This window comes from Nymphaea colorata, chromosome 11 (genome assembly GCF_008831285.2).
Source record: "Nymphaea colorata isolate Beijing-Zhang1983 chromosome 11, ASM883128v2, whole genome shotgun sequence".
NCBI classification, from domain to species: domain Eukaryota; kingdom Viridiplantae; phylum Streptophyta; class Magnoliopsida; order Nymphaeales; family Nymphaeaceae; genus Nymphaea; species Nymphaea colorata.
Genome location: NC_045148.1, coordinates 14372680 through 14398583, shown reverse-complemented (window position 1 = coordinate 14398583; position 25904 = coordinate 14372680). Strand labels below are relative to the sequence as shown.

The 25904-nt window shown below is 42.2% G+C and overlaps 3 protein-coding genes across 3 annotated transcripts; all 3 read right to left on the bottom strand.

Moving 5' to 3' along the window:
- Positions 1-715: 715 nt before the first annotated feature.
- On the bottom strand, positions 716-6154 carry LOC116263773 (probable nucleoredoxin 1). The gene is made up of 4 exons (XM_031643552.2): positions 5909-6154; positions 3515-3994; positions 1684-2157; positions 716-1499 (listed from the first exon to the last, which is right to left on the bottom strand). The coding sequence occupies exons 1-4, from the start codon at positions 6002-6004 to the stop codon at positions 981-983; spliced, it is 1569 nt and encodes a 522-aa protein (XP_031499412.1). The 5' UTR covers positions 6005-6154; the 3' UTR covers positions 716-980.
- Positions 6155-9346: 3192 nt separating this feature from the next.
- Positions 9347-15062, bottom strand: LOC116265022 (probable nucleoredoxin 1). The gene is made up of 4 exons (XM_031645535.2): positions 14848-15062; positions 12318-12797; positions 10558-11031; positions 9347-10391 (listed from the first exon to the last, which is right to left on the bottom strand). Exons 1-4 carry the CDS (start codon positions 14950-14952, stop codon positions 9702-9704), a joined length of 1749 nt encoding a protein of 582 aa, XP_031501395.1. The 5' UTR covers positions 14953-15062; the 3' UTR covers positions 9347-9701.
- A 276-nt stretch (positions 15063-15338) lies between these two features.
- Positions 15339-16024, bottom strand: LOC116263570 (probable nucleoredoxin 1). Its single transcript, XM_031643307.1, has 2 exons — positions 15835-16024; positions 15339-15637 (listed from the first exon to the last, which is right to left on the bottom strand). Exons 1-2 carry the CDS (start codon positions 16022-16024, stop codon positions 15339-15341), a joined length of 489 nt encoding a protein of 162 aa, XP_031499167.1.
- Positions 16025-25904: the final 9880 nt, after the last annotated feature.

Below are 25904 nucleotides of genomic sequence, written 5' to 3'. Positions count from 1 at the left end.
TTCTCGTGTTGATTCCAACTTGCCGCGTGGATCCAATCCGCTGCCTTCCTCAACCGGAGACCTTCCATCCTTGCCGCTGCATTGCCCGAGGTCAGGAATTCACCTCGTGGCCACCTTGCTGATAGCCAAGTCTCGCTTGGCCGGTAACGCCCTCTCACTCCCTTGTAGTATCGCGGGTCGGGTGCATTTTGCTTGTGTGATTGTTTGAAGCCCGGCTTCGGCCTTGGTTGATTCCAGCGGTACCTCGACGGCCCTTGGCCTAGACACGACCGCTAATCGACGAGCCTACCTAGGGTATTGGGTGTGGTTTGTTACGTGTAGATATGGTTTGTGTGGTTTGAATGGTTAGCATTGAGTGAGTTGCGAGAGCATTTCTGTATCACACACGCTTGTACGGCCTCGCATCCCTAATAGTTTTCTATAATAGGATTTGCTTTAGTTAGGTTTTTGGGATTACCCTTCTGTGTATGCACGTCCTATCGGGTTTGCGCCGCGGTCCTGTCCGGCCGGGTAGTTCCTTGTATAATTTGTTTAGGTTTTTGGGTCTGGATTCCTCGAGGTGATCTTGGCTTCAGGACCTCAACTCCTTCGGTTGGCCCGTTGATGTCGGGATCCTAACAAATACATCGCCTTCCGGTAATTTGGAAACATACTGTCACTAAAAAAAAATCATTTAGATCACATTACATATCCTCACAACTTTTTATTAGAACAATACTAATTTCTTCTTCCATCTAGTTCTACATTGAGTGCTCGATAAGTGTATCAAAACTATAGTAGTTAAGATCTTTTTAAACATAGGCAACCCTATCCACATTCATTCCACGATCGAGAGGGAGGGAAAGCATACATAAGCAGAGTTTATTAAACAACAAACAGATACAGTAACCGTAAAAAGCATCACAAAACGATATGTCCTACGAGCATATGATAGGGGTTTTATTTGGTTCAACAACAAGAGGGAGGCTTTCCTTCAGAGTTCAGGCTCTACGGCAAACTTCACCATCACAAACCAAGCCTTCATTGCATGGTTCACCTTGTATTTCTTGGCCGACTCCATTCTGATCATCTTCAGCATCACTTTCTGCTGTTTCTGTTTCTTCCGTCTCCTGTTCCAGCTCCTTCAGCCGCTCCTCTGTGAAAGGATATGCTGCAGCGCCATAATTGGCCACTAGATTCCTAGCATCTTTCGTTAGTGTCCTGCCATTCGGGCCGATGGCAACAAGAGTCGGGATGCCGGTGACTTTGAAGGTTTTTGATAAAGACTTCTTTCTCATGTCGCCGTAAGGGAGAGCTAAAAATGGCATTGTGGCAAAGTACTCTTCAAATGCTGCTTGGTCGTGATCACTTGAGACGAAGATTATTTCAAAAGCTGAATCCTTAGCTTTGATCTCGTGGTATGTTTCAATAAGCTTGGGGGTGAATCCACGACATGGAGGACACCAGTGTGCTGAGAAGTAGAGGAGGACAGTCTTACCAACTAGATCAGAGACTGGCACCTGCGAAGAAAAGAGAAAATTCGTTGTTTTGCCGGTAGAAAGCAGCAAAGAAAATGACAAACTTTCTGGCAGAAGAAAGAAAAGAAACGGAAAATGAGTTGTTTCTTAAACTGAAAATCCATCTCAAATAACTTGATTCGTTCTCTATCATGAGAATTACAGGAAGGAATCTGATAATCACTACCTTGAGCTCACCCTTTCCAATGACAAAGTCCCTTTCATCTGAGACTAGCAGCGATTCTATTGTCTGTGATGCAAGTTTAGCTTTCTCTATTTCCATAAGTGCTGCCATCCTTTCTGAAGTGAACGGATAAGCCTCAGCACCATGATTTTCAATGGCTTCGACGACATCTGACTGCAGCGTCTTCCCGTCGGGTCCAATTATAACTAGTGTAGGAATCCCCTCAATCTCAAAGTAGCGAGGTAACTTCGTGCATGTCAAGTCATTAAAAGGCAGAGCAAGCCATGGCACTGCTTGAAATCCCTCATCAAAGCTCTCGGTGTTGAAATCCAGTGAGATCATGACAATCTCAAAGTATTTTTCCTTCAACTTGTTGTAGACTTCCACTAGTTGTGGGATGAATTCCTTGCATGGTTCGAAAGAATATGCCGAAAATAGCAAACCGACGGTCTTTCCTTCAAGCTCTGTCACAGGGACCTGATAATAGGACGCATTACATGGTGATGTAAAAAGGAGGAGATTTTAGCTGGTCTGACAATGACTTGGAGTAAGGACCTAAAACACATGTAATTACATAAAAAGCCATGGTTGTCAAGAAAAGCAAATAAAACAAAAAAATCACTAATCAGAAGGTGTAATCAGCCGACTGTTGAACGCCACCATTGCATTAGGTTTGTGTTTCAAGAAGTGCCAAAGGGTCAAGCCTAGCAAGTGAATTTAATTAATCTGATTTACGTCAACTAATTCTTTTTTCATGGATAACTAAAATGAAATAACATATCTTGACATCAGGTTGACGTTACGTTACATCTTTGCTGACGTTTCAACCTGGGAATCTTTGATGGGAACTTTTATTGTATAAAATCCATGTCTATTTCTCAGCAGAGGCAGGACAAACTGAAGTTCTGCATTAAGGAGATTTAATCAGGGGCAGAGAACTCTGTTCATGGGCGGTTCATATCCTAGTGTCAGAGATTTCTTCTACGGCATCACAGAAGAAGCCGCATGCTTTTCCTAATGGCATATGCGATAGCAACTGTCTCGTGGTAATAATCTTATTTTCGTATAATTCTTGAGACAGTCTACCATCTTTTCCACTCACTAGTCTGCAATGCTAAATGCCCTGATTGGCTATTTCAAAGTAAAAAGCTAAAAAAAGGGAAAGAATAAAAAGCAATAGTGATCGAAACAAATATTATGAACATACACAAGGACGTCCAACACCCATTATCTACTTTATCACCATTAAGTTTTCTCTTGCTGTCTACAGTAAGCATGAAAAGGTTGCAGCAGCTCTCTTTTTTTTTTTTTTTTTATTTCAGCCTGGTACTAAATGATTCCATAAGTTACTATGCTACAGTATACATATTATATATACATTTTATGTTCTATGGAAACTAATCATGCACACAATTAATATCCCAAGTGTGCTGCGAGCTTCTTCCTCGTTTTCCTGTTTTTCTTTGGAGAATGTGGAATGAGTGTGCAACCATGTCAGATCCCATAAGTTCCTACTGCCAAGGCAAAAAAGCTAGCTCAGATTAGCCTTGTATGATCTCTTAGGTTCATTCTTTCTTAATCAACTAAACTCGCCTGACATGACAAACACGGCAGCAGGAAAGAACAAGGTTCAAGATTATGGTTCAACAATCAATCAGGAATTGGTGCATTAATTCAGTAGGTGGTAAAATCAATTTCATTCTAGTGCACAAGAAAATTAATCTATTTAACAAGTGACCAGTATACCAGTCGACTAAAATCCATAAGATGAGGATGCATCAATGTCTTGTACAATGAAAGGACATTGCAGTATACAAGGAGCGAGTATGAATACCTTCCTGCCATCATTGTATATAAGAAAATCTCTTGCCGAATGTACCAAAATTGACTTCAGACTCTGATTATTTCGAGCATTTTCTTCCTCTGCCTTCAACTCTTGTATCCTTTCCGTAGAAAATGGATAGCTCTCAACACCATACTCTCTAATCATCATGGTGCCATCATCTGTCAACAGGTTACCATTACCATCAAGAATGACCAAATTTGGGATCCCTGAGACCTCAAATATCTCATCGAGAGATGATCTGGTGTCTGAATCAGAGAATGGAATGGCCAACCAAGGCATTTTTGAAAAGTACTTGTCGAATTGCTCCTGGTCTTCATCAGCCGATATAAATACAACCTCAAAATCGCCTTTTGGAACAAGCCCTTCATATGCGCTGATGAGCTCCGGAGTGAATCGTCGGCATGGGCCACACCAAGATGCGGAGAAATAGAGGCCAACAGTCTTCCCTTCGAGATCATTGACTTTTACCTGTACTTAGGAAACCCATTTGCAAACGGCTGTCAGACATCTACGACACATGATGATATTCAGAATCCATGAATGAATGATAACCATTACTGGTTGAGTGGGTTTTCTGAAGGGAAAAGGAAGTGTAGTTTAAATCAGCAGATGGAATGAAGGATTCAGCATAGCATGTGCGTGTCTAACTTCCAGTCTCCCACTGAGGATGAGGGGAGACGACCGATTTCATGAAGTTCGCTACGCTAGGGATGGGGGACGTAAAGATGAAGAAGAAGTCTCCTGTACCGTAGCTTCAAATAAGATTATTTTTATTTCTTACGTATAGTTCTTCTGATACTCACTTACCTACATCACAGCGCTGGAATAACAGTAGACGACCAAAGGGACAAGATATCAGCATGGTTCATTTGCCTTTCTCCTTTGCAACAATGGAGTATCACTGATAATCTGTCACCTTTTTGAAAATGGTCATACGTTTTGTGAACCTAGCTACGAACAGAACTAGTAACTTGCTTTGATGGAATGGCGGCGGAGCTCGAGCAACTCTACAACGAGGGAACCACAAGCCAGCCAGAATAGTTTTGTCAGTGACCTCCGTATCGGTGTCAGCACCATGTCTGTTTGCTGGCTAAGCGAAACGGCCGATACACGTCAGCCTGTATCGCAGCCTCCATTTGGTGTATTTCCTCCTTTTTGTTCAAAGAAGTTGCAAGTAAAATTACGTATTTTTCAAAACTGTATCCTTTCTAAAGTCATTTCGTCGACATACTACATCCTCAGTACTCACTGAGATTGACCAATGGGACACGCATTGACATCAAGTTGGGTAAGTTGTAAAGTTGGGCACGAATCATCAAATTGGCCTTCTTCCTATTCAATTGTGGCCTGATTTGGGTTCTAAAAGTTGATCGATTCCCTTAAGAATCAGGAAAATCGGTGTATTTGTATCCATTCTCATGCAGATAACTAGAAATTGGAATAGGCTTCTCAAAAAAAGATAAAAGGGAGGAGTTTAAGATTGCCTTTTCAAATTAATTACGTAAGTTCATTTTGGCAGGTAGATCACTATCTATAGACAAAGAATTCATGGTCTTACAAGAGCAAATGTTGAGGATAGACTTGGTCAATTGTTAGAAGGTAGAAATGAAGGGGCCAACTAATCCTTTAAAAATCTGCGAAGAAAAAAAAAGGAAGCCCAACAAAAACACTGGAAGCTATGAGTAAAGCACGTTAAATTGAAAACCGAATCAGTCTGTGCCAATTTTACTGGAATCCATGAAAATGATTCGATTCGGTGGCCGATTCGAGACACGAGTGGATAATTTCAGACTTTTGTTAATATTTCAATCGTTTCGTTAATTCAGCTATTTGTTAAAATTTTTATGTCGGTTGTGAACCGACTCAGCTAAAATCGATGAATCGGTCCATTCGACAAATCGATATCTTTAAGACTGAGCCGAGGGGCTGTAGTAGTTCAGTTGGAGTTGACGAGAGCCACCATGGCCGTGGGCTGCGTGGCCACCTCTTTCTTACGGCAGTATCCTCCAAACTTCGTCAAAAAAAGGCATCTCGTTCTTTATCTTTCCCTTTTTCTTATTTATTCTCCATGATCACGGCAGATTGAGCTTGAAGATTAAGCTCTCTGAATCTACGTTCGGCACGCGTTATTCGGGGGCACTCCAAGTCATTGCCTAGGTGCGCGCCGCTTCCGAACAATGCAACGGGATTACGGGAAGCTCACCGGAATCCGGCTCTCTCTTCGCTTTCAAGCAGTTATGCGATAAGACGGAGAAAACACAGAGCACGAAAACACGAGAAACAAGAACACTTTTCTGGAATTCTCAATTATTGGACACTTCAATTCGTTGGAAAGAGGAGATGCAGATAAGAAAGGAAAAATAATGAGAATGAATCGCGCACCTGATCGCCGTTTCGCCTGACAAGGTAGTCCCTCTCAGCAGAGGAGAGGAGCTCCACCAGACGGTATGTTCTGGCTCCGTCGGCCTTCTCCGCCATCGAGAACACTTGAGAGGCGCAAAGAGAGAGAGAGAGAGAGAGAGAGATTGGGTACTGTACTGCCGCTGCCTGTTAAGTTAGACGCAGGCAATCTTTCGCACTGCCGTTTTCCACCCACTGCACTGAGGCTGCTTAAATATTCGCGCCAATAAACCCAAAGCAAGCCAAAATCCCAACTTTTCTATAAATTTATAAGATGATGACGGAACCGTTTATATTTTAATGCTCTTTTAAGATGGCAATCGAGTCAGATATCTACGGGCACCGGCCTGAAAAGAAACCGGGCTCATGGAGACCTACTCTTCGTTACTCGTATCAAATCAGATTGGGACTTGGAACCTAGAATTCAGAGCTCGAATATAATATATTATAGACTGACTTTTGTTTATATGCGTTCACATGAAATTTGAATTTGAATATATGTGGATATAAAAAAGAATACGTCCATTTTGAATCGACACCAATTGCTCAAGTTTAGATGTCCTATAGCAACTAAGCATGGGACTTTTAGGTATAGAAACTTCATGGAAACCTCATGCCTAGCCGCGTCAAAAGACACAGAGAAAGATAGGTGTAAGGTACACTTTCCACGATAAAATAAGCAAAACAAATATTTTATGGTCACGGTGCACTATCTTCTTTCGTCGGTGAGAAAGTACATATATTCTTGAGAAATAACTTGACAAGATCGAAGAATCTTTAAGGCCATGGTCCCGCTACATTGTAACTGGAGTGTATTCATAATATCTTTTATCAAGGAAATAGCCACTACATAAAAGATGACTTTTCAAACTTTACGAAAGCCAATATAAATCGTACCGAGCAATTTAAATGTTGATTCATGAACTCATAAATTCAATCACCATGCGTGCAGTTATGTTTTTAGAAAAAAAATGAATTAAAACATCCATCAAAACATGTTCTCGGTAGGTCCTTCTTGCACAACATATTGATTTTTTAAATACAAAATCTTTGACCATTCAATTAAGCGGTTGGTGGTAGTAGATACGTATATATAACCTTGTTCTTTTGGCATTTTACTTTTTAATAAGCAATATATATATATATATATCAAATCAATAAAATAAAATTATCTGGCCAATCAGCGAAGTGATTAGATGGATTCTTAAACATGAACACTCATCTCTCCCTCTCGCTTTTTTGCAAACACGTATATAAATATATCACTTGTGTCTTTCTTATTAATAAATACTCTTTAACATGCACCCCCATCTCTCTCTCTCTCTCTCTCTCTCTCTCTCTCTTGCAAAAACATATATAAGTATACAACTTGGGTCTTTCTTATTACTAGATAGTCGACAGGGAACGTTCAATGAAATTTCTCCATATTAAATACTCAAGAGAGAACCCGAGAGAAATGCAGAAAAAGACTGTGAAGTTTCGTTAATGTTAAAAAAAAAGGACTTCTTAAATTAGGTCAATGCTGAAATAATTTTTTATGCAAACTAGCTTTATAGATATTAACTAACAGTGATATTTGGATGTGTTTATTTAATCATCACACAGTTAAAGCCTACATCAGTTTTTCATAATAAAAAATTTTATATCTTTCATAAAACTAACTTGAATTGAAGCAAAGTTATATTAGATCAGCATTCATTAATCATGTTAATTAGTATGTGCAAAAAATTTCTTTAGTAACAATCTCTCTCTCTCTCTCTCTCTCTATATATATATATATATATATATATATATATATATATATATTTATATATATATATATATATATATATATATATATTTATATATATTTATATATATACGTGGGAATGATGGAGATGTGTTTTACTATGCAAAAGTTGGCCGGTGATTTCTAAGGATGTTAATGGGTCGAATCTGGGTTAGATATCTGACGCCATTGGTTTTAAAACGTCAAATATGAAAATAAATAATCAAGAAATCAGATCAGATTTGGGTTTAAAAAGTGGCATCCTGTCATACAATTCGGATGCATCTTAAATAAATATCTAATAGTTTCAAGACTCGAATTTAGATTTCATTTTAGATAAATATCTTCTATTCAACGTCCATATATTTTGATGTCAGTGCACTTCAATCATTTTACTGTAGAGTGTATATGAAGGATCTAAGATATTTTGGATCGGTACAACCTCAATCTAACATCCCGGATCCCACCGCTGATCTACACATTAATTTTTCTTGGCCTTTTTCGAACTTAGAGATTAAGCAACCACATTTTTGTGTTCCAATCTTTGGAAGACCGACTGCAAAATCCAGACGATAAACCGGTTGACTAAGTATGCATTTTTTTTCTAATCTTGTAAGCTAAGAAAACCATTTTGTGGCCAAAAAAGCATGGATTGATTTTTATATTTTTTTTTGTGGCATCCAAAACATCTAAATTAAGTATTGGCACAATCTACAAGTAAAAGTATTTTTTTAAGAAGGTAAAAAATGGTGCCTCAAGGGGCATAGCCAATGGTGGAGCCAGAACAATTGGTTAGAGGAGCACTCATTTAAAAATAGTTATATCTCGTGGGGTACTTATATATATATATATATATATATATATATATATATATAAGGTAAATGTTTAACGTTACCAATCATCATGTGGCTCTTTTATTGAGCATAATGTAGTTGGTTGGGTTGAATGAAAGTTCAATTATTAGTTTGATTTTCATAGAAACTACTTATCCGAGCTGCAAATGGTAGAAAATGCTACCCTTGAGTTGTGAGTTGAAGTGAATAACTGTAAGTCCACCCATGCCACCAACCAGCCTTTGGCCTCGAGAGGAGGGGTTTTTTGATGTATCTTCCCCAGGAAGGTTAAATGGTAAATTATAGTTGGATAAATGGTAAATTATTGTTTGATGTTAGAAAGCAATTGTACGTACAATACTTTAAAACATTAATCAAATTGATTGATTGGTAAATAATCAGTCTAAATAGTCTCAGATTGACCAAGTCTAAAATTTAGCGATCTTTGTATATATAAGTGTATGAGTGTGCGTGTGTATTTTAAATATGCAAGCATGACTACTCTAACCAAATGTTGTGTTTGGCGTCATTTTTTTAATGAACAAAACACCAATGAAATTGTAATCTGCATTTTCTAAGACAACAAAAATCATGTTTCTTGAACATGTAACATGAATTTCACAGGTAAAAAGAATCATATAATATTGATACTGCTTAAGCCTGCCTTTCTTTAAGTTGTATGTCGAAAACTGACATGCATCTTGATTTCGTCTTTGTTATATACAATAAATTACACCGTTATACTGCTCCAAAAAGCTAATCCAGAGGGTTGTCTATAGTCATAAATATTGGCAATTTTGAGGGAGATGCGCAATGATCTTCAGTAAAATAATATTTACAAGAACTAGTAATTTACAACAAACACGAGTTCCAATTTTAGAAAAACGAACAGTTACAGTAAGGTAGAATATATATGCCATGGAAATAAATTGTGCCTACCTAGTAAGAGAATGCCAATTCTCACATGCATACGACGGAAGACGGGGAATACAACCATTTTCTTTTGAAGTTTCTCATATGATTTCTACCACAAAACAATTGAGCAAGTGGAGTATACGTGTGCTGTGGATGCCAAATAAATATGCAACTAAGCAGCTAAGCCAGAGCAAGCGGATACAGTAAAAGCATCACGATGGGAGTTTTATTTGGTTCAAAACGAAGGGGTGTTTTTTCTTCAGGCCTTACGGCAGGTCTCACCATCACAAACCCAAGTTTCATTGGATGGTTCATCTTGTTCTCTATAGCCAACTGTATTCTCATCATCTTGAGCACCAACATCTGCTCCTGCTTTTAAAGCACACATTGGATGAAGGTCGAAGTCACAATCTGCACATAGGTATGACCAACCATGCCCCTCAGAGTCGCATGCATCACATATGTAATTTGGCCGGCGAGATAGTTCAAGTGAATGTTCCTCATGAAGCGGATGCTGCTGCACTTCCTTAGGCCACTGCTTTGCCATTTCTTCCATCTCCTGTTCCACCTCCTTCAGACGTACCTCTGTGAAAGGATAGGCCGCAGCGCCATAATTGATCACTAGATTCCTAGCATCTTTTGTTAGAGTCCTGCCACTCGGCCCGATGGCGACAAGAGTTGGGATTCCGGTGACCTTGAAAGTTTTTGACAAAGACTTCTTTCTCGTGTCGCCGTATGGGAGAGCTAAAAATGGCATTGTGGCAAAGTACTCTTCAAATGCCGCTTGGTCGTGATCACTTGAGACGAAGATTATTTCAAAAGCAGAGTCCTTAGCTTTGATCTCGTGGTATGTCTCAATAAGCTTGGGCGAGAATGCACGACATGGAGGACACCAGTGTGCTGAGAAGTAGAGGAGGACGGTCTTGCCAACCAGATCAGAGACTGGCACCTGCGAAGAAAAGAAAAAATTCGTCATTTTTCAGGTAGAAAGCAGCAAAGAAAATGTCAAGCTTTCAAATTAAGGAGAATTTGTTTCTTGAATGGAAGATCCATCTCAAACAAGTTGAGTTCTTCCCAACCATGTGAATTACAGCAAGGAATCTGACCATCACTACCTTGAGACCACCATTGCCAATAACAAAGTTCCTTTCGTCCGATACTAGCAGCGATGCTATTGTCTGTGATGCAAGCTTAGCTTTTTCTATTTCCAAAAGCGCTGCCATCCTTTCAGAAGTGAAGGGATAAGCCTCAGCACCATGATCTTCAATGGCTTCGACAACGTCTGACTGCAGTGTCTTTCCATCTGGTCCAATTATAACTAGTGTTGGGATCCCCCGAATCTCAAAGTAGTGAGGTAACTTCATGCATGTCTTGTCACTAAAAGGCAAGGCAAGCCATGGCATAGCTTCAAATCCCTCATCAAAGGACTCCGCGTCGGTATCCAGTGAGACCAAGACAATCTCAAAATTCTTTTCCTTCAACTTGTTGTAGACTTCAACGAGCTGTGGGATCAATTCCTTGCATGAGTAGAAAGAATCTGCTGAAAATAGCAAGCCGACAGTCTTCCCTTCAAGCTGTGTCACAGGGACCTGATAAAAGGAAAGAAGAAAGGGAAACTCTTGAATTAGCATAGGCACAGTTATGGGCATAGTCATGCAGAAGGTAAGAAATTTTAACTTAAAAGACAGTTATAGCCAGAATTTAAAACACAAGTAGCCACATAAAAAGCGTTGCGCTGTCGAAAAGTACGTGCAGCATAAAGAACCAAACACGTTTATGTTTTTCACGAACAGGGAAAGATGCAAACAACTGACTATTGTGCATCATCAGTGCATTATGTTGGTCTTTCAAGAAATTGCCAAAAGGTCAAATCCTAGCAAGTGAAATCTGGTTTAGGTCAACTACTTGACACCAGGTTTCCTTCCAGGGAACTTTAATGAATTAATAGTATAAAATCGAAATCTGTTTCTCAGAAATTGTGGGACAAAACGAAGTTCTGCATTGAGGAGATTGTAAGGGAGGCAGAGAATTCTGTTGAAGGGTGGGTTGTAGTCTAGTAACAGACATTCACCTCTAATGGCATTTACTGTAGCAAAAGTATCTTGATAATCTTCATACTTCATACAGATAAATTTTGGTATTACTTCGTATGTTCTGGAGACAGTATACTATTTCTCCAACCACAGGTCAGCAACCGGTTTGGCTGTCACAAAGAAAGAGCACAAAAGTAGCCATGGCAATTTAAGCTCATATCATTAACATTTAACGCCCAAAGAGCCATCTTGTACTTCCTCACGTTGCCATTTCATCATGTCCTCACTCGCATCTCCAATATGCTCTCTTCTTCTCTACAATAAGCATGAAAAGGTTGCAGGAGATCTCATTTTTCTCTCCTTCGTCGGTATTGTACCATATGCTTTTCAAAGTTAGCGGCTACAACTTATACAGACATTTAATTTTATGGTTTATGGGAACGGACCATGCACGAACAACATTCAAGAGTGCTGCTACTTGCTTCTTTGTTTTTATTTTTCATTTTCGAAATTGGCATGAACGTGGAGCCATGTCAGGTCCCATAAGTTCCCACTACTGTGCCCAAATGGTGCATTATTCAGGAAGTAGTAAAATCACTTTCTTTCTAGTATACAAGAAAATTAATCTTTCTACTCAACAAGGGGTCAGTATATCAGTATTCTAACAACTGTAAGATGGCGTGCTAGTAAAATCACTGTCATTCTAGTCGACAAGAAAAATTAATCTTTTTACTCCAACAAATGGTCAATATATCAGTATTCTATCAACTGTAAGATGAGGATGCATCAGATTCATTTATAATGAACGAATAATGCAGTATACGAGGCACAAGTATGAATACCTTCCTGCCGTCATTACATACAAGAAAATCTCTTGTCGAGTGAACCAAAATGGACTTAAGACTCTGATTGTTTCGTGCAGTTTCCTCCTCTACCTTCAACTCTTGCAACCTTTCCGCAGAAAACGGATAGGCTTCAGCCCCATAATCCCTAATCATCATGGCAGCATCATCTGTCAACAGCTGACCATTGCCATCAAGAATGACAAGATGTGGGATCCCTGAAACCTCAAAGATCTGATCGAGAGATGATCTGATGTCTGAATCAGAGAATGGAATAGCCAACCATGGCATTTTTGAGAAGTATTTGTCAAATTCTTCTTGGTCTTCATCAGCCGATACAAATACAACCTCAAAATCACCTCTTTGAGAAAGCTCTTCATATGCATTCACGAGCTTGGGAGTGAATCGTTGGCATGGGCCACACCAAGATGCGGAGAAATAGAGGCCAACAACCTTCCCTTCCAGATGATTGACTTTTACCTGTTTTTGGTGCAAAAGGAGAAGAGACATCTATTTCACATGATATTCAGAATCAATTAATTGAGTGATAACCATTACTGACTGAGAGGGCTTTCTAAAGGGAAAAAGGAATATAAATTGAAGCAGCAGGGGGAAAGAAGGATTCAGCAGCATAGCATGTGCTTTTCTAACTTCCAGTCTCACGCTGAAGATACAGGGAATGGGCCTATTTCATGAAGTTCTCTATACAACATAAGGGGATAGCTGATGTAAAGATGAAGATGAAGTGTCCTGTGAGTGAGCTGTAGATAAGATTTTTTATCAAGTATGATTCTTTGATACTCACTGATCCACATCGTAGTTCTTGATTAACATTAAATGAGCAAAAGGACGATATATCAGCGTAATTCATTTGAGTTTTGCTGTCCTCTGCAATTTAGAGACTATCACATAACAACTTGTCAGCTTCTTGAAAATAGTTTTACTTTTCCGAACCTAGCTAGGAACAAAGCAAAAAACTTCCTTAGGTGGGACGGCGACGAAGCTGAGAAACTCAACAACGAGGGCACCTCGAGTGGGTTTCAGTCAACCACACTCGTGTTGTCAGGCAACATATCGACTGAGATGGACCAATAGTAATATAATATTACAAACATTGATATCGAGTTGGGCATGTTGTAAAAATCAGACTGAGAAGCACATTGGCCTCCTCACGATTGGGATCCTAGAAATTGGCCGGTTCCCCGGAATCAGACCAAATAGCGGATAAGTTTCTTGGGTGTCTTTCTTCCACTCTCACGTGTAGATATTTTAAAATTTGAAATAATAAGGTTCTCAAAGAGACAAAGGCAAGAGCTAGGTACTTTCTCAGATTACATAAGTCAATTTTGTCAAGTAGATGACTGTAGAAAGTTGCTTCAGAGAACGCACGGGTCTCACAGGAGAAAATGTTAAGGACTGGTCGGTTATAAAGATGCCAATCCCTTATAAATGAGGGAAGCATTTAAAAAGAAAGATCCCCAAAACAAAACACTGGAAGCTAACGCAGGTGGAGATGGACATAGTTTGACAGTAGAACTGACTGTGAAAAAGATTATGGTCAAACATCGATCAGCCGAACAGTGGACATTGTCAAATATAAATAATAGGCTTCGAAATTTAATTACCACAAATATATATATATATATATACCTGATTAGGTGCAATATTGTTTTCAGGACATCCACTAAGGGAGGACAAGCGTCCAAAACCTTTTATGTGATAATAGTTGGGCGGTTTTTACCTTGCCCCGACATGACACTTTATATATTAAATGAAAAAGGGAGAAAGAGAATAAATTAATGAGTACCTCTTAAAGTGGCACAGCGCTCCATCCACCCTATTAATGCAGGTATGGCACTAAGTCTATGGTCAAATAAAAGAATAATTTCTACGTTCGAACAAGTCAAGAGATGGTCCTTTTAAGAATTTATAACAATGAGACTTCCAACTTAACGTACTCTACGCTTTTACCATATCTTCACACTTAAACACAGTTCAAGATCGAGCCCAAAACATTTTCACTTTTAGAAGGCCACTTTTCTTCAAGTTGGCCTAAACTTCGCCCAATTGGTTTTTAGATTTCTAGGCAAATAAGAATTTCGTAAAAACAACCGCAGAATTAATGGACGAACGCTGATCTTTTAGTACTGAGCCGAGGCCTGTAATTCAGTAGAAATAAGAGCTTGCACTCAACGATAACTACGGATTCAGCCTAAAAGATTAAGCTCACCAAAAAATGGTCCGCACGTATGATCAGGGGTCCAAATGACGGCCTTGACTTATAGGTGTGCTCCGGTTAATTCAACGCATAACTCACCGGAATCCGGCTGCCTCCTCACTTTTCAATAAATTCCGCGAGAAGACGGGGAAAATAGAGCCCCAAAAACGCGAGAAAGAACATCGGTTTACTGGAATTGGCGATCTATCGAGGACTGCATTTGTCAGAGGCCTACGGTTTCGCAGCGGAGAATGCGGTGAAAAGAAGAAAGGCCGAGAAGTAGTTGAAAATGACGGGAATTAATCGCCGCACCTGATCGCCGTTTCGCTTGACGAGGAAGTCCCTCTCCGCAGTGGAGACGAGCTCGACCAGACGGTATGGTCCGCCATTGATGCCTCCGTCGTCCTTCTCTGCCATCGAGACCGCCTCACAGAGAGAGAGAGAGAGAGAGAGAGAGAGAGAGAGAGAGAGACTGCCCGGAGTCGCCGCCCGTTAAATTAGGCGCAGACAACTTGGTGGTATGATTCCCCACTTCCTTACCAACCAAGCAACTGTTAGCTTACAATGTTCGGGGAGGAACAGAAAGAAACAATTACAAAAATCGACTCAATTTCTCAGCCATTTACAAATCACGACCCAACATATTTAAAAATTTATATGTTGGCTTGACGACAGTCGACAGAACCGCTGACAGAAAAAGTTAATTCGTTAAAAAATTTTCCTCCTTAAATTATTTCAAATTCAAAGCTCATCTTAAATGGACCAATACTCAAGGTGGTTGAACCTTTACATAGTATTCGCATTTACTTTGCAGGAGATGCGACATTGATATATATGAAGATTACAGTAAGAGAATGCCAACTCTCGCAAGGATATGGCTGACGACACAGGAGATACAACCGCTCTTCTGAAGTTTTCATATGATTTCCAAACTCTTCAAATGCTGCTTCGTCGTGATCACTTGAGCTGAAGATTGTTTCAAAAGCATAGTCCTTGGCTTTGATCCTGTGGTATGTCTCAATAAGCTTGTTCAAGAACGGCCAAAATGGATCCCAGTCTGCTGAGAAGTAGAGGAGGACAGTCTTGCCGACAAGATCAGAGACTAGCACCAGCAAAGAGTAGAAAATATTAATCATTTTGCAGGCAGAAAGCAGCAAAGAAAATGACATGCTTGCCGGCCAAAAACAAGGAAAATGGGTTGTTACTTGAATTGAAGGTCTGTGTCAAATCACTTGATTTCCATGTGAATTACAGCAAGGAATCTGATAATCACTTACCTTGAATCTGATAATCACTTACCTTGAGACCACTGTTGCCAATGACAAAGTTCCCTTCCAACTGACTCTAGCGGTGATTCTATTGTCTGCGATGCAAGCCTAGATTTCTCTGTTTCCCGATGTTCTGCCATCCTTTCTGAAGTGAACGGATAAACCACAGCACCATGATCTTCAATGGCTTCCACGACACCTGACTGCAGTGGTCTTCTCATCGGTTCCAATTATAACTAGCGTAGGACTCCCCCGAATCTCAAAGTAGTGAGGTAAATTCATGCATGTTTGTCGCTAAAAGCAGGCCATGGCACAGATTCAAGTCCCTCCTGAAGGGCTCGATGTCCGTATCCAGTGAGATCATGACAATCTCAAAGTTCCTTTCCTTCAACCACTAGTCGGATGAATTCCTTGCATGGATCAAAAGAAAAAACTGAAAATATCTAGCCGACAATCTTTCCTTCAAGCTCCGTCAGCAGTAGGGGATCTGATAAGAGGACAGAACTGTTTGATTAGCATAGGCATAGACATATAAGCTGATTTTCATGGCATACTTCTCCTTTTAATTTGAACGTTTCCAGTATTTGGCCGAACCAAGTGAATGAAAACAACAAAGTTAAAAGGAAAATCTGAAACCAATTACGTGACAGACCAAATTCATGCATGTATGGGCTTAAAAACATATATGACTAAACATTTCTAAATGGTCCATCGAAAAACCTACTAAATTCAAACGGCAATTTAGCCCGACACCAATTTGTGTCTAAAGCTAAACCCATTGTTGCTGGGCATGCAGAGCTTTGTGGACCTCTGTATGCATCTGGCTAATGACTCTAATGAGATTACATGGGGTTTATATTTCTTAGCACCTTGATCGAACAACCAACCATCTTCTAGTGAAGATTCAGTTTTTCTTGGTATAGAAGCTTTTAGGAATTCAATAAGATTACATGGGGTTCTTCTATCCGATTTTCCCTTTTTCCCCAATTGAGCACTCGTTTTCACTAATTTTATTGTTGTTGATCAATTTTCAGCTTGGGGGAAGTGTTCATTTTCCTCATAGCAGCGACTAGGGGTGTTGGTGGTGGAGGCTGGGCACGATTTTTGTTGGTTGGGGATCATTTGGATGCTTGAGGTGGCTGTCGAAGGCTTGGACTTTTGATTTGGGGTGAGCTAGACCTAATCAAGCTCAAATTATTGAATGTTATCTTTAAAAGCATGTATAATTATTGTTTGAGCATGCTAGAGCTTAGAATTGATTATTTGGAACACATGTTAGTGATTTTGTTTTTGGGAGAAAGCTTAAGATTATGTTGAAAAGCGAATATTCATATATTTGATGATCATTTAAGCATGATGGATTAATTTTCGAAGCATTAGGGAAAGCATAGTAGAGATTGTGAGGTTGTGGGAAAGATTTAGAACCGTCTTAGGGTGCACGTAGCGCATGTTTTCGTGTACGGGTGTGTCATGAAGTTAATTGGAGAAAATATACGTATTTGGATGTGACTTTGGGGTTGATGTCTTAATTAAAGAACGTTATTGAGGAAGGTGTTAGTGATAGATTGATTGATGGTTGTGGGTTTTGATATTTTGTGGCAACGTCAAGATGTAAGGAGGAGGCCTAATGGAGAGCTTGTTGGTTGACACTACTCGTCGACACCGTCTTGAGGCGATGACACGTGCCTCAATGATTCTGTTTGTATTTGTTTGAATTGTTTAGGTATCTAGTAGGAATCTTACCTTTGGTTTATGTCTGTAGGTGCACCGGGCACGTCTCGTCGACCTTGACCTACCGGATTCGAAGTTCGAGGCATTTTGAAGAGTCTTGTGAACGCGCCACAGGTATGGCGACATTCCAGGCAAATCCCTGCCTAGGCAAGTGAATGAATGTGTGTTCCTAGGATCATGGAATCCTAAGATTTGTGATGTGAAGTGATTGAGTGTTCCGTGAATGAATGTGTGTATGCATGTACATGAATTGATATATGATATGAATTGTTTTGAAAAGCTTATAGTAATTGTTTTGATAACGTTACGCATTTGCATTTGCATACTAGAATTGATAACTGTTTAGGACAGATGAGGCGGGGTATCGAGTTGAGTGTCTCCTCGACCCCAATTGTGCATTAAAAAGCATCTTAGAATGATAACTGCATAGAACAGCTACGAGCCCACCACAGATTGAGACTACTCTCTGTGGTTTGGCTAAGTTTTCAAAGATGTGATTGTTATGATGATGAATGTGAATGTTGTGTTTATTGAATACACATTGCCGCGGGCAATGATGCAAATGATTGCACAGAGGGTAGTTGTACTCATATTGTTATGACGGCTAGCCAAAACTGTTGTTGTTATGTTAAACTCTCGTGTGGAGGCAATTGGAGGTGTGAGTTCACTCGTGAAGTGAACCAACCCCATGAGTTAGCCAGTTAATTGTGTTTGTGCAAGTATAAGTATAAGAATGAAAGAATAAGAGATGAGAGGCCAGTGGGATGTGACTATGTGTTTGGGAGTTGTCCCGCTTTTGCCACTGGTATCGCCTGTTCGGAGCGCAGGCGGTGCAAGGCCCCAGGGTACTGTTGTGTGATGTGCTTGGACCATGGGTGTCCTAGGGAAAGCTGAGTATCTCTCCTTGGAATTCACACATCCATGGATGAGTGCTCTACTGCTACAGCGGATAGATGGATCCATATTGTTCTGGGCCACCACGGGGGTTGTCTCTCGGCTGTAGGCTGCCCGCGGTGTGCACGTGCCTGTGTTTGCACCCACATGAACTGTAAATTCACTGATAGTAATGAAACTGAAATGTATGTGATTGAAATGTACATGATTGATGTGCATGTGACTGTTGTGCTTATGAATATAAGTGACATGTCTAATGATGCCTTGCATTTGATTGAAATTATGTTATTGTAGTCATTGAGTAGCCTCTGCATGTCGCGTCCTGACACGACATAATGATAGATTGTTCTGATGTTTGCTTGTATAATTGAGCCCTACCTAAGAGGGTTTGGACTTTTCCTGGCTTGTTGCCATACTGCGAAGGCTAAGTCTTCAGTTGTTTCTTTTTTTCAGGTTTTGGCGGACCCGGGGCAGCAAGCTGAGCAGTTGGCTACACTCACGTCCTATTGGGGAGGTTTTGGGTTTGGTTTTTGTAGTGCCGGCGCGTCGGGTTTTGGTTTTACTAACGCTTTGTTTTTTATTAGGCATCGATGTTGTGATTTTGGGGCATTTTTCTCAAATGTACAGTTGAAGTGAAATGATATATAATGGAAAGCTTGCCCCATTGGTTTGAATTGCTTGGCTCATTTCTTTTTGAACTATTGTGTAGTCACACCTCGATGTTGGATATTAGAAAAAAAAAATGTTTGAGCGTCAAAAGGTCGGGGTGTGACAGTAGGAGCAGCTACGGGAGACCCGAACGCTGGATCTCTCTAGAGAAGGAGAAGATGAGGCGGCGGCAGCTGGTGGCGTCCGGCGTTGCGGTAGGGGTGCTCGCGGGAAGAATACGATCTCTTCCTCCCCTCTACTGGATTTTGTTGGTGGAAGAACGGTGGAAGCCCCACCATCGGTCGAACGAGAAGAAGACGGGGGTGCTCTCATGAGGAGAGAGAAAATCAGGCGAAGGAATGAAAGGAAACGAGGGTGCGACGAATTTTATATTAAGTTGAAAATTTGCAAAACTGGTCCAAATAATTAGCAAAATATTCAAATATGCTGTTATAATTCTTATAGACTCATGCCGCGTCACTTTTGCTAAAAACCTCCTCAAAAAGAGGCTTGCGAAAGTTATTTTCAGCAAAAATCGGATATTTAATACGAAATTGCGATCTGGTACCCCCTAAGTTCTTAATAATTGCCAAAAGGTGGTTTTTATAGATTAAAAACGAGTTGTTATGTTTTCATTGCTCTTTGATGCTTTTAGTCTTATTTAAATTTCAGAAAAAAGGTTCTGAAATAGCTTGTTTCTAAAAGATGTTCACAATATTATTATTTGAGATTCTGAATTTCGTTATGATGCATTCGACTTTGCTTTATTGCCATTAAATTAAGATCTACAAGGTTGATTTATTCTGGCTGAGAAACTGAGCCTGAGGGCGATTTCTGTGAGAGGTACTAGACGATGTCTAGTGATGAGAAACCCTCACTTTTGGAATTCAAAGGCGAAACGTGGACTGTGTACGATGGTCTATGCGAGTGCGAGCTTTCTGTTTCTGCCCAGTGTTTGGTTTCGTCTCGGGAGGTAGTGGTGCGCCTGAGCTCACTCTTCTGTCTATACTGGAGGGCCCACAAGGTATTGGGCGACACAAGGGTCCGGGATTCTGTTCTGTTTCTGTTTGGGAGCGACGTCTCATGTCTCTCACCCCGTGTTCCTAGAGAGACCATGATGCTGTAGCGGCGATCTGGGATATCTCAGGAGGCTTCACTGCAGGTACCCTCGATCCGTTGGATCGCCTGGTGAAAAGATGTTCTGTTCTGCTCGTGAGTGCCCACGGGGATTTCTTTTTCTCGGCACGATGACCATGACATTGTCAGAGAACCACGGTTGAAAGCCTACGAAATTTTGGAGGTTGTGCACACCTCGTTTTGTTTTTGAGTCGTAACTGCAATATGTGTTATGATTTGTGGGCATTTGTTTTGCAAAATCAAATATTATTTTGATGGGTCATGTTCCATTCCTGGCTGGATTTTCTCATACTCAGAGGAATTCTGACAATTCTTTCTATCTCTACAGCTAGTCCTTGATAGATTTTGGCTTTGGAGTGACGACCTTGGTCTTGTGATGGACGGGCATTGGCATTCTGGACACTGCGTCGGTTTTGGGGATTTGTGGTTATTTTTGTTTGGGTCCAAGTATTTTATTATTGAATAAAACAATGTCTGATTTCTTTATGTTCTGGTCATGACTCAATATTGCTTCCACTATTATAGAAATGAAAGAAAATGTTTGGTGTCAAAAATTGGGTCATGACAACTTTGGTATCAGAGCATAGTGTCTAGAGTCCATGTCCAATGCCAGTGTCGATCACAAGCAGAGGAAGGTCATCCAAACCTATTAAAGAAGGGTGTTTAGATTTCGATGTGAATATTGAGTTTCATATTTTTGTGGTAGTTCTAATGAATTGCTTTACGTATTCATATTTGTTTCCTCTGTGCGGTGTAGTTCAATGGCACGCACTAGAGGAGGGAGTGTTAGTGGAGGAGGGAGAACTCCTCACAACAACGGGAATCGGAACACGGAGGCTCATCCTACTGGACCTAGGACGCTTGGTAGAACAACAACAAACATTCATCATGAACACTTTGCAGATGATGACATGATTGATGTATGGCCTGACGCAGAATACTTCTTCAGGAGGAACAAGTACGGATACAAACAGAACGACAAATGGTGAGGCAAGTGGAGTAACTCACCAATAGTTTATGAGCTTGCACCCTTCGAAGTTTCATGGGAAAGGCACTGCTGACAATGCTGAACAGTGGATAATAGAAACTGAGGAGATCTTTACCACCCTGGAAGTGCCTGACAACAAGAAGGTTCGGTATGGAACCTTTATGCTAAAAGGAGATGATAAGGAATGGTGGCGGACGCAACGTGAAGTAAAGTTCACAAATCACGAAGCGACTTGGGGAGAAGCGACTTTGGGAGAATTCAAGGAAGCCTTCACACATGCCTACATCCTAACCTTCACATAGGAGAAACACATGCAAGAATTCTTGGAGCTTCAGCAAGGGAGTTTGAGTCTGCACAAATACGTCGTCAAATTCAAAGATGTGGAAAAATATTGCTCCCATGTGTATACTGCTGATGCGGACCGAGCAAATAAGTTCGTTAGAGGACTTAAAGACGGATTGCAGAACCAAGTAATTAGTAGTCGTCCGAGAGATCTAGACGTTGCTATCTACATGGTCACACGTCTTGAGGAGGGTTGGAACAGGATGCAAGGGACAGATAGGAAGAGTGAATCTCTGCGATCCAAGTTGAGACCTAACATGTTCAGGAGAAGGGGACGGTGAATGCCCCAATTGTCATGAGACATGACAGGGGAAACCAAGGGGACAGATTCATGAGACAGAGGCCATCAACACCCAGGGGGGACGGTGAATGCCCCAATTGTCATCGCCAACACCTTGGTAAACCATGTTACAGAGATATCGGAGCATGTCTTTACTGTGGAGCACAAGGTCATTTTATTCGTGAGTGCCTAAAGAAGAAAGAGGCAGAGCAGAGGCGTGGTGCAACCAACCAACCAGCAGAGAAGAAGGTACATGGGAGAGTTTACGCGACCACGGTTGAAGAGTTGAAACCTACTGACGTGATTGAAGGTACCTGTTAGGATCCCGACCCCAACGGGCCGACCCAAGGAGTCGAGGTCCTAAAGCCAAGATAGCCTCGAGGAATCCAGACCAAAAACCTAAACAAATTATACAAGGAACTACTCGGCCGGACAGGACCCCGACGCAAACCCGATAGGATGTGATGAACAAGTAGGGGTAATCCCAAAACCTATCTAAAGTCAAACCTACTACAGAAAAACTACTAGGGATGTGAGGCCCTACAAGCGTGCGCGATACAAAAGTACTCTCGCAACTCACTCAATTCAAACCATTCAAACCACACAAACCATAACTACGCGTAACAAACCACACCCAATACCCTAGGTAGGCTCGTCGGTTAGCGGTCGTGTCTAGGCCAAGGACCGTCGAGGTACCGCTGGAATCAACCAAGGCCGAAGCCGGGCTCAAGCGAATACGCAAGCAAAATGCACCCGACCCGCGAAACTACAATGGAGTGAGAGGGCGTTACCGGCCAAGATAGTCTTGGCTGTCAGCAAGGTGCCACGAGGTGAATTCCTGACCTCGGACAATGCAGCAACGAGGAGGGGAAGGACTCCGGTTGAGGAAGGCAGCGGATGGATTCCGCGACGAAGTGGGAGCAACGCCGGAAGTCTTCAAGTGGCCGGCTAGGGACGCCGGGCGAGCTGCTGGAATAAGGCCCTCCTGGCCGTGAGTAAGAGACAGCAGCAAGTGACGTGCTACTGCTGGAGGAGGCCCTCCTGGCCGTGATGGGGATGCGGCAGCAAATGATGTGCCGAAGCTGGAAGGGTCCCGCTGTGCGTGGGGAGGACCTTCAGAAGGGCTGGGTTCGGTTTAAAACCCGGGAGATCCTAGCTACGGGAATAGAGAAGAGCTCGGTCTAGAGCTCGGGCAAACCTAGCTACGAGAGGGTCCGGTTAAGGGTGGCTGGCTAGGTCAAGGCATAGGATGGCTGGGTCGATTAGGGTCAGCTGGGACAAGGTTGACTATGACTTCGTTTAGGTTCAGATGCAGCTAGGTTGACTTGAATTAAGTCAAGACTCTAGGTAGTGAGGTAGGTGCGTGCGGAAGGAAGGTGGCGGCTTAGGTCTAGTCGTGCAAGGTGGGTCCGAGACACTTGGCAACGTAGGGAGTGAGTTGCCTTGGGTCCGGATGGCTACTTTCCAGAATAGGAGGAAAGGAGGCTCAAGGACGTGGGTTACCAAAATGGGAGAGGTCGACCTAGGGAGGTTGACTAAGGGACATTGCGATAAGGACTTGCCTAAAAGAGGACAAGGGAGGATACGGTAATGGCTTGCCTAATTAGTGAAGGCTGACACGAGTGGGTCATGGGTTCCTAAGGGGTGTTGTGGCCAGGTGGCGACTTGCCTAACTAAGAAAGAGGGAGATGAGAGGGACGTCAATTACCAAGAGGTAAGGGTTGACGTGGGATTTCCTTCCTAAGATAGAGGAGGGAAAGAGGCGCCTATTTCCAAAAGGAAATTGGAGCCAAGAGAGTCGCTAGAGAGAGACTAGCAAATGAGGACCAGATTCCCAATTCTTTCCTAAGGAATAAGGAGAGAATTGGCTTGAGCTTCCTTCCTAACTAGTAGAAAAGGGGAGGGCACGTGGCTTGTGCCAAGATGGTAAGTATTCAAGTTGGGCGCGGGTCTTCTTCTCTTCGTCACAACGGATACAAGGGTGAACTCGGTAAGGGGTTGGAAAGGCGAGGGCTAATGGGTCAAGAGGTTAACCAAAGAAGGATAGCATGAGGTGGCAAGGGGGAGACTCCATGCGAGAGGATCTTGGGACGGTGGGACCAAGGGAAGGGGATATGGTGAGACAAGGGAATTTCCCAATCGGTGCCAAGTGTAAACCGTGTGGGTCCTACCTGGAAATGGCTGGCGAGATGGACGTGGAGGGTTCACTCGGTTTGGGATGGATAATCATTAGGAAGCATGAGGTGGAAAGGGGCTTGGGTGAGATGCCAAAAAGGGAGGAGATGAACTTGGGAAAGGCTGGCGTTAAGGTAGGGATGGGATTATGGTAAGGAGGAGGTGGCGCTATGGCTCCACTTAGAAAGTGAAAACCGCATGAATCCTCTAAGGATCGGCAAGGAGCTTGACGATGGGAAGGGGAAAACGTGTAGGAGTGAGCTACCAAAAAGGAAGGAGATGAAGTAGGGAAAGGAGGAGGTGGCGCTACCACAAGGCTCCACCAAAATGGGAAGACGCATGAAATCACTAAGAGATCGGTGGAGGGCTTAGGCGATGGGGAAGGCGAAACCGTGTGGGGCCAGATGACTCGAAGAGGGGGAGGCTGGCTGGTGAGGTGGCAGGAGGTGTAGCCTGGGATTACGACACGTGGCGACACCAAGGGTTAAGATGAGAGACGACCTAAGGTTGACTAGAAGAAAGGAAACAAAAACGGAAAGGGTTGGCGAGGAGAGGGGATCTCGCTAAATTAATGGAATTCGATGGGATCTAAGGGGATATGCGGCTGGGACGAGATCACCAAGTGGGACAGCTGGTTGACTCAATCAGGGAGGCTAAGGGATGCTTGACACGTGGCAGAAGCAAAGGCTAGGATTAAACAAAAGAAAGAAAGAAGAGGGACTTACCAAAGTGGGACCGGCGGCCAAGGGTGATGCGAGCTAGCACCGGTGGCTAGGGTTGATTGCCTAGTGCGCTCCTCCAAATAATGACCAGAATACCCCCAACTTATGTTTATGCCTTTCCACGAACAGGGGCAATTTGGACCACGCTAGAATTGGCCAAAGTCTGGACGGAATCAATTGAATGTTCACCGAAATTGCAGAATTCAGGCCGAGGCCTATCTTGCGCTAAAGTAGCCGGATGAAGATCAAATTACGCCGTTTGATTCCTCTTGCTTGGGCGACTTCTTCTATATATTATTTCTTCTGTTTTGACGCCCGTTTGATGCACTTTTGCAAGCCTTTTGCTTGTTGGATCTGTGCGTCAGCCTTGATCAAACCGAAGGCAGCCAAAGAGCTCTTTTGAGGACGCTCGTTGGAGACCTTCGTGCGTAGCGTGAGGGAAAGAACTCGAGAATTCCAAGGAGTTCTTGAGATGCGTAAGCAGGGATTTAATGCTGTTTTCAACCGTGGGGATAGAGCTCAAACTCTCGGGTGTGCACCGAGGGAATGAAGTCCTCCTTCTAGCCGAACTCAATACTAAATCCGAACAACGACTTGCTCACCAACTCTTCTCGTATTCTCAATGTACTAACCTTATTCTCTTGCTACTTTTGATGTCGTATGCTGCTGTAACCTGGTCGCCCAAGCTGCTGCAGCCTTCCCGGGAAGAAGACAGCCTCACAACCTTCTTGTGTTTGAGAAGGAAGGCACCGATCTTCTTCAAAATGCTCGTGGGGTATTCTTCGTGGTCCGTTTGGAGACGCCGCGCGCCGGAGCTTGCTGCTATCCTTAGGCCGTATTCCTTAGGTCGAGGGGAAAGGAGAGAAACCAGAAAACAAGGAAGAGGAGAGGAAGACCTTCGGCTGAGAAGAGGGTGAAAGTGATGTCATCCTTCACCTAGGGGGTTGGAATGTAGATGACGCCAAGAGGAATGACGCTAAGAAGAGGAGATACCTTGAGGACGAGTGGAGGAAGAAGAGTTCGCGCCATGGATGAGGAGGGACGCCAAGGAGAGAAGGGAGACCACCACGGGAGAGGGGTGAGCCAAGGGAAAAACGAGAGAGAGAAAGGGGCATTCCGCCCAACACACCAATTCAATTCATTATTTCTCAAAAGCATGATAATTACAAAGAATCAATCACTTA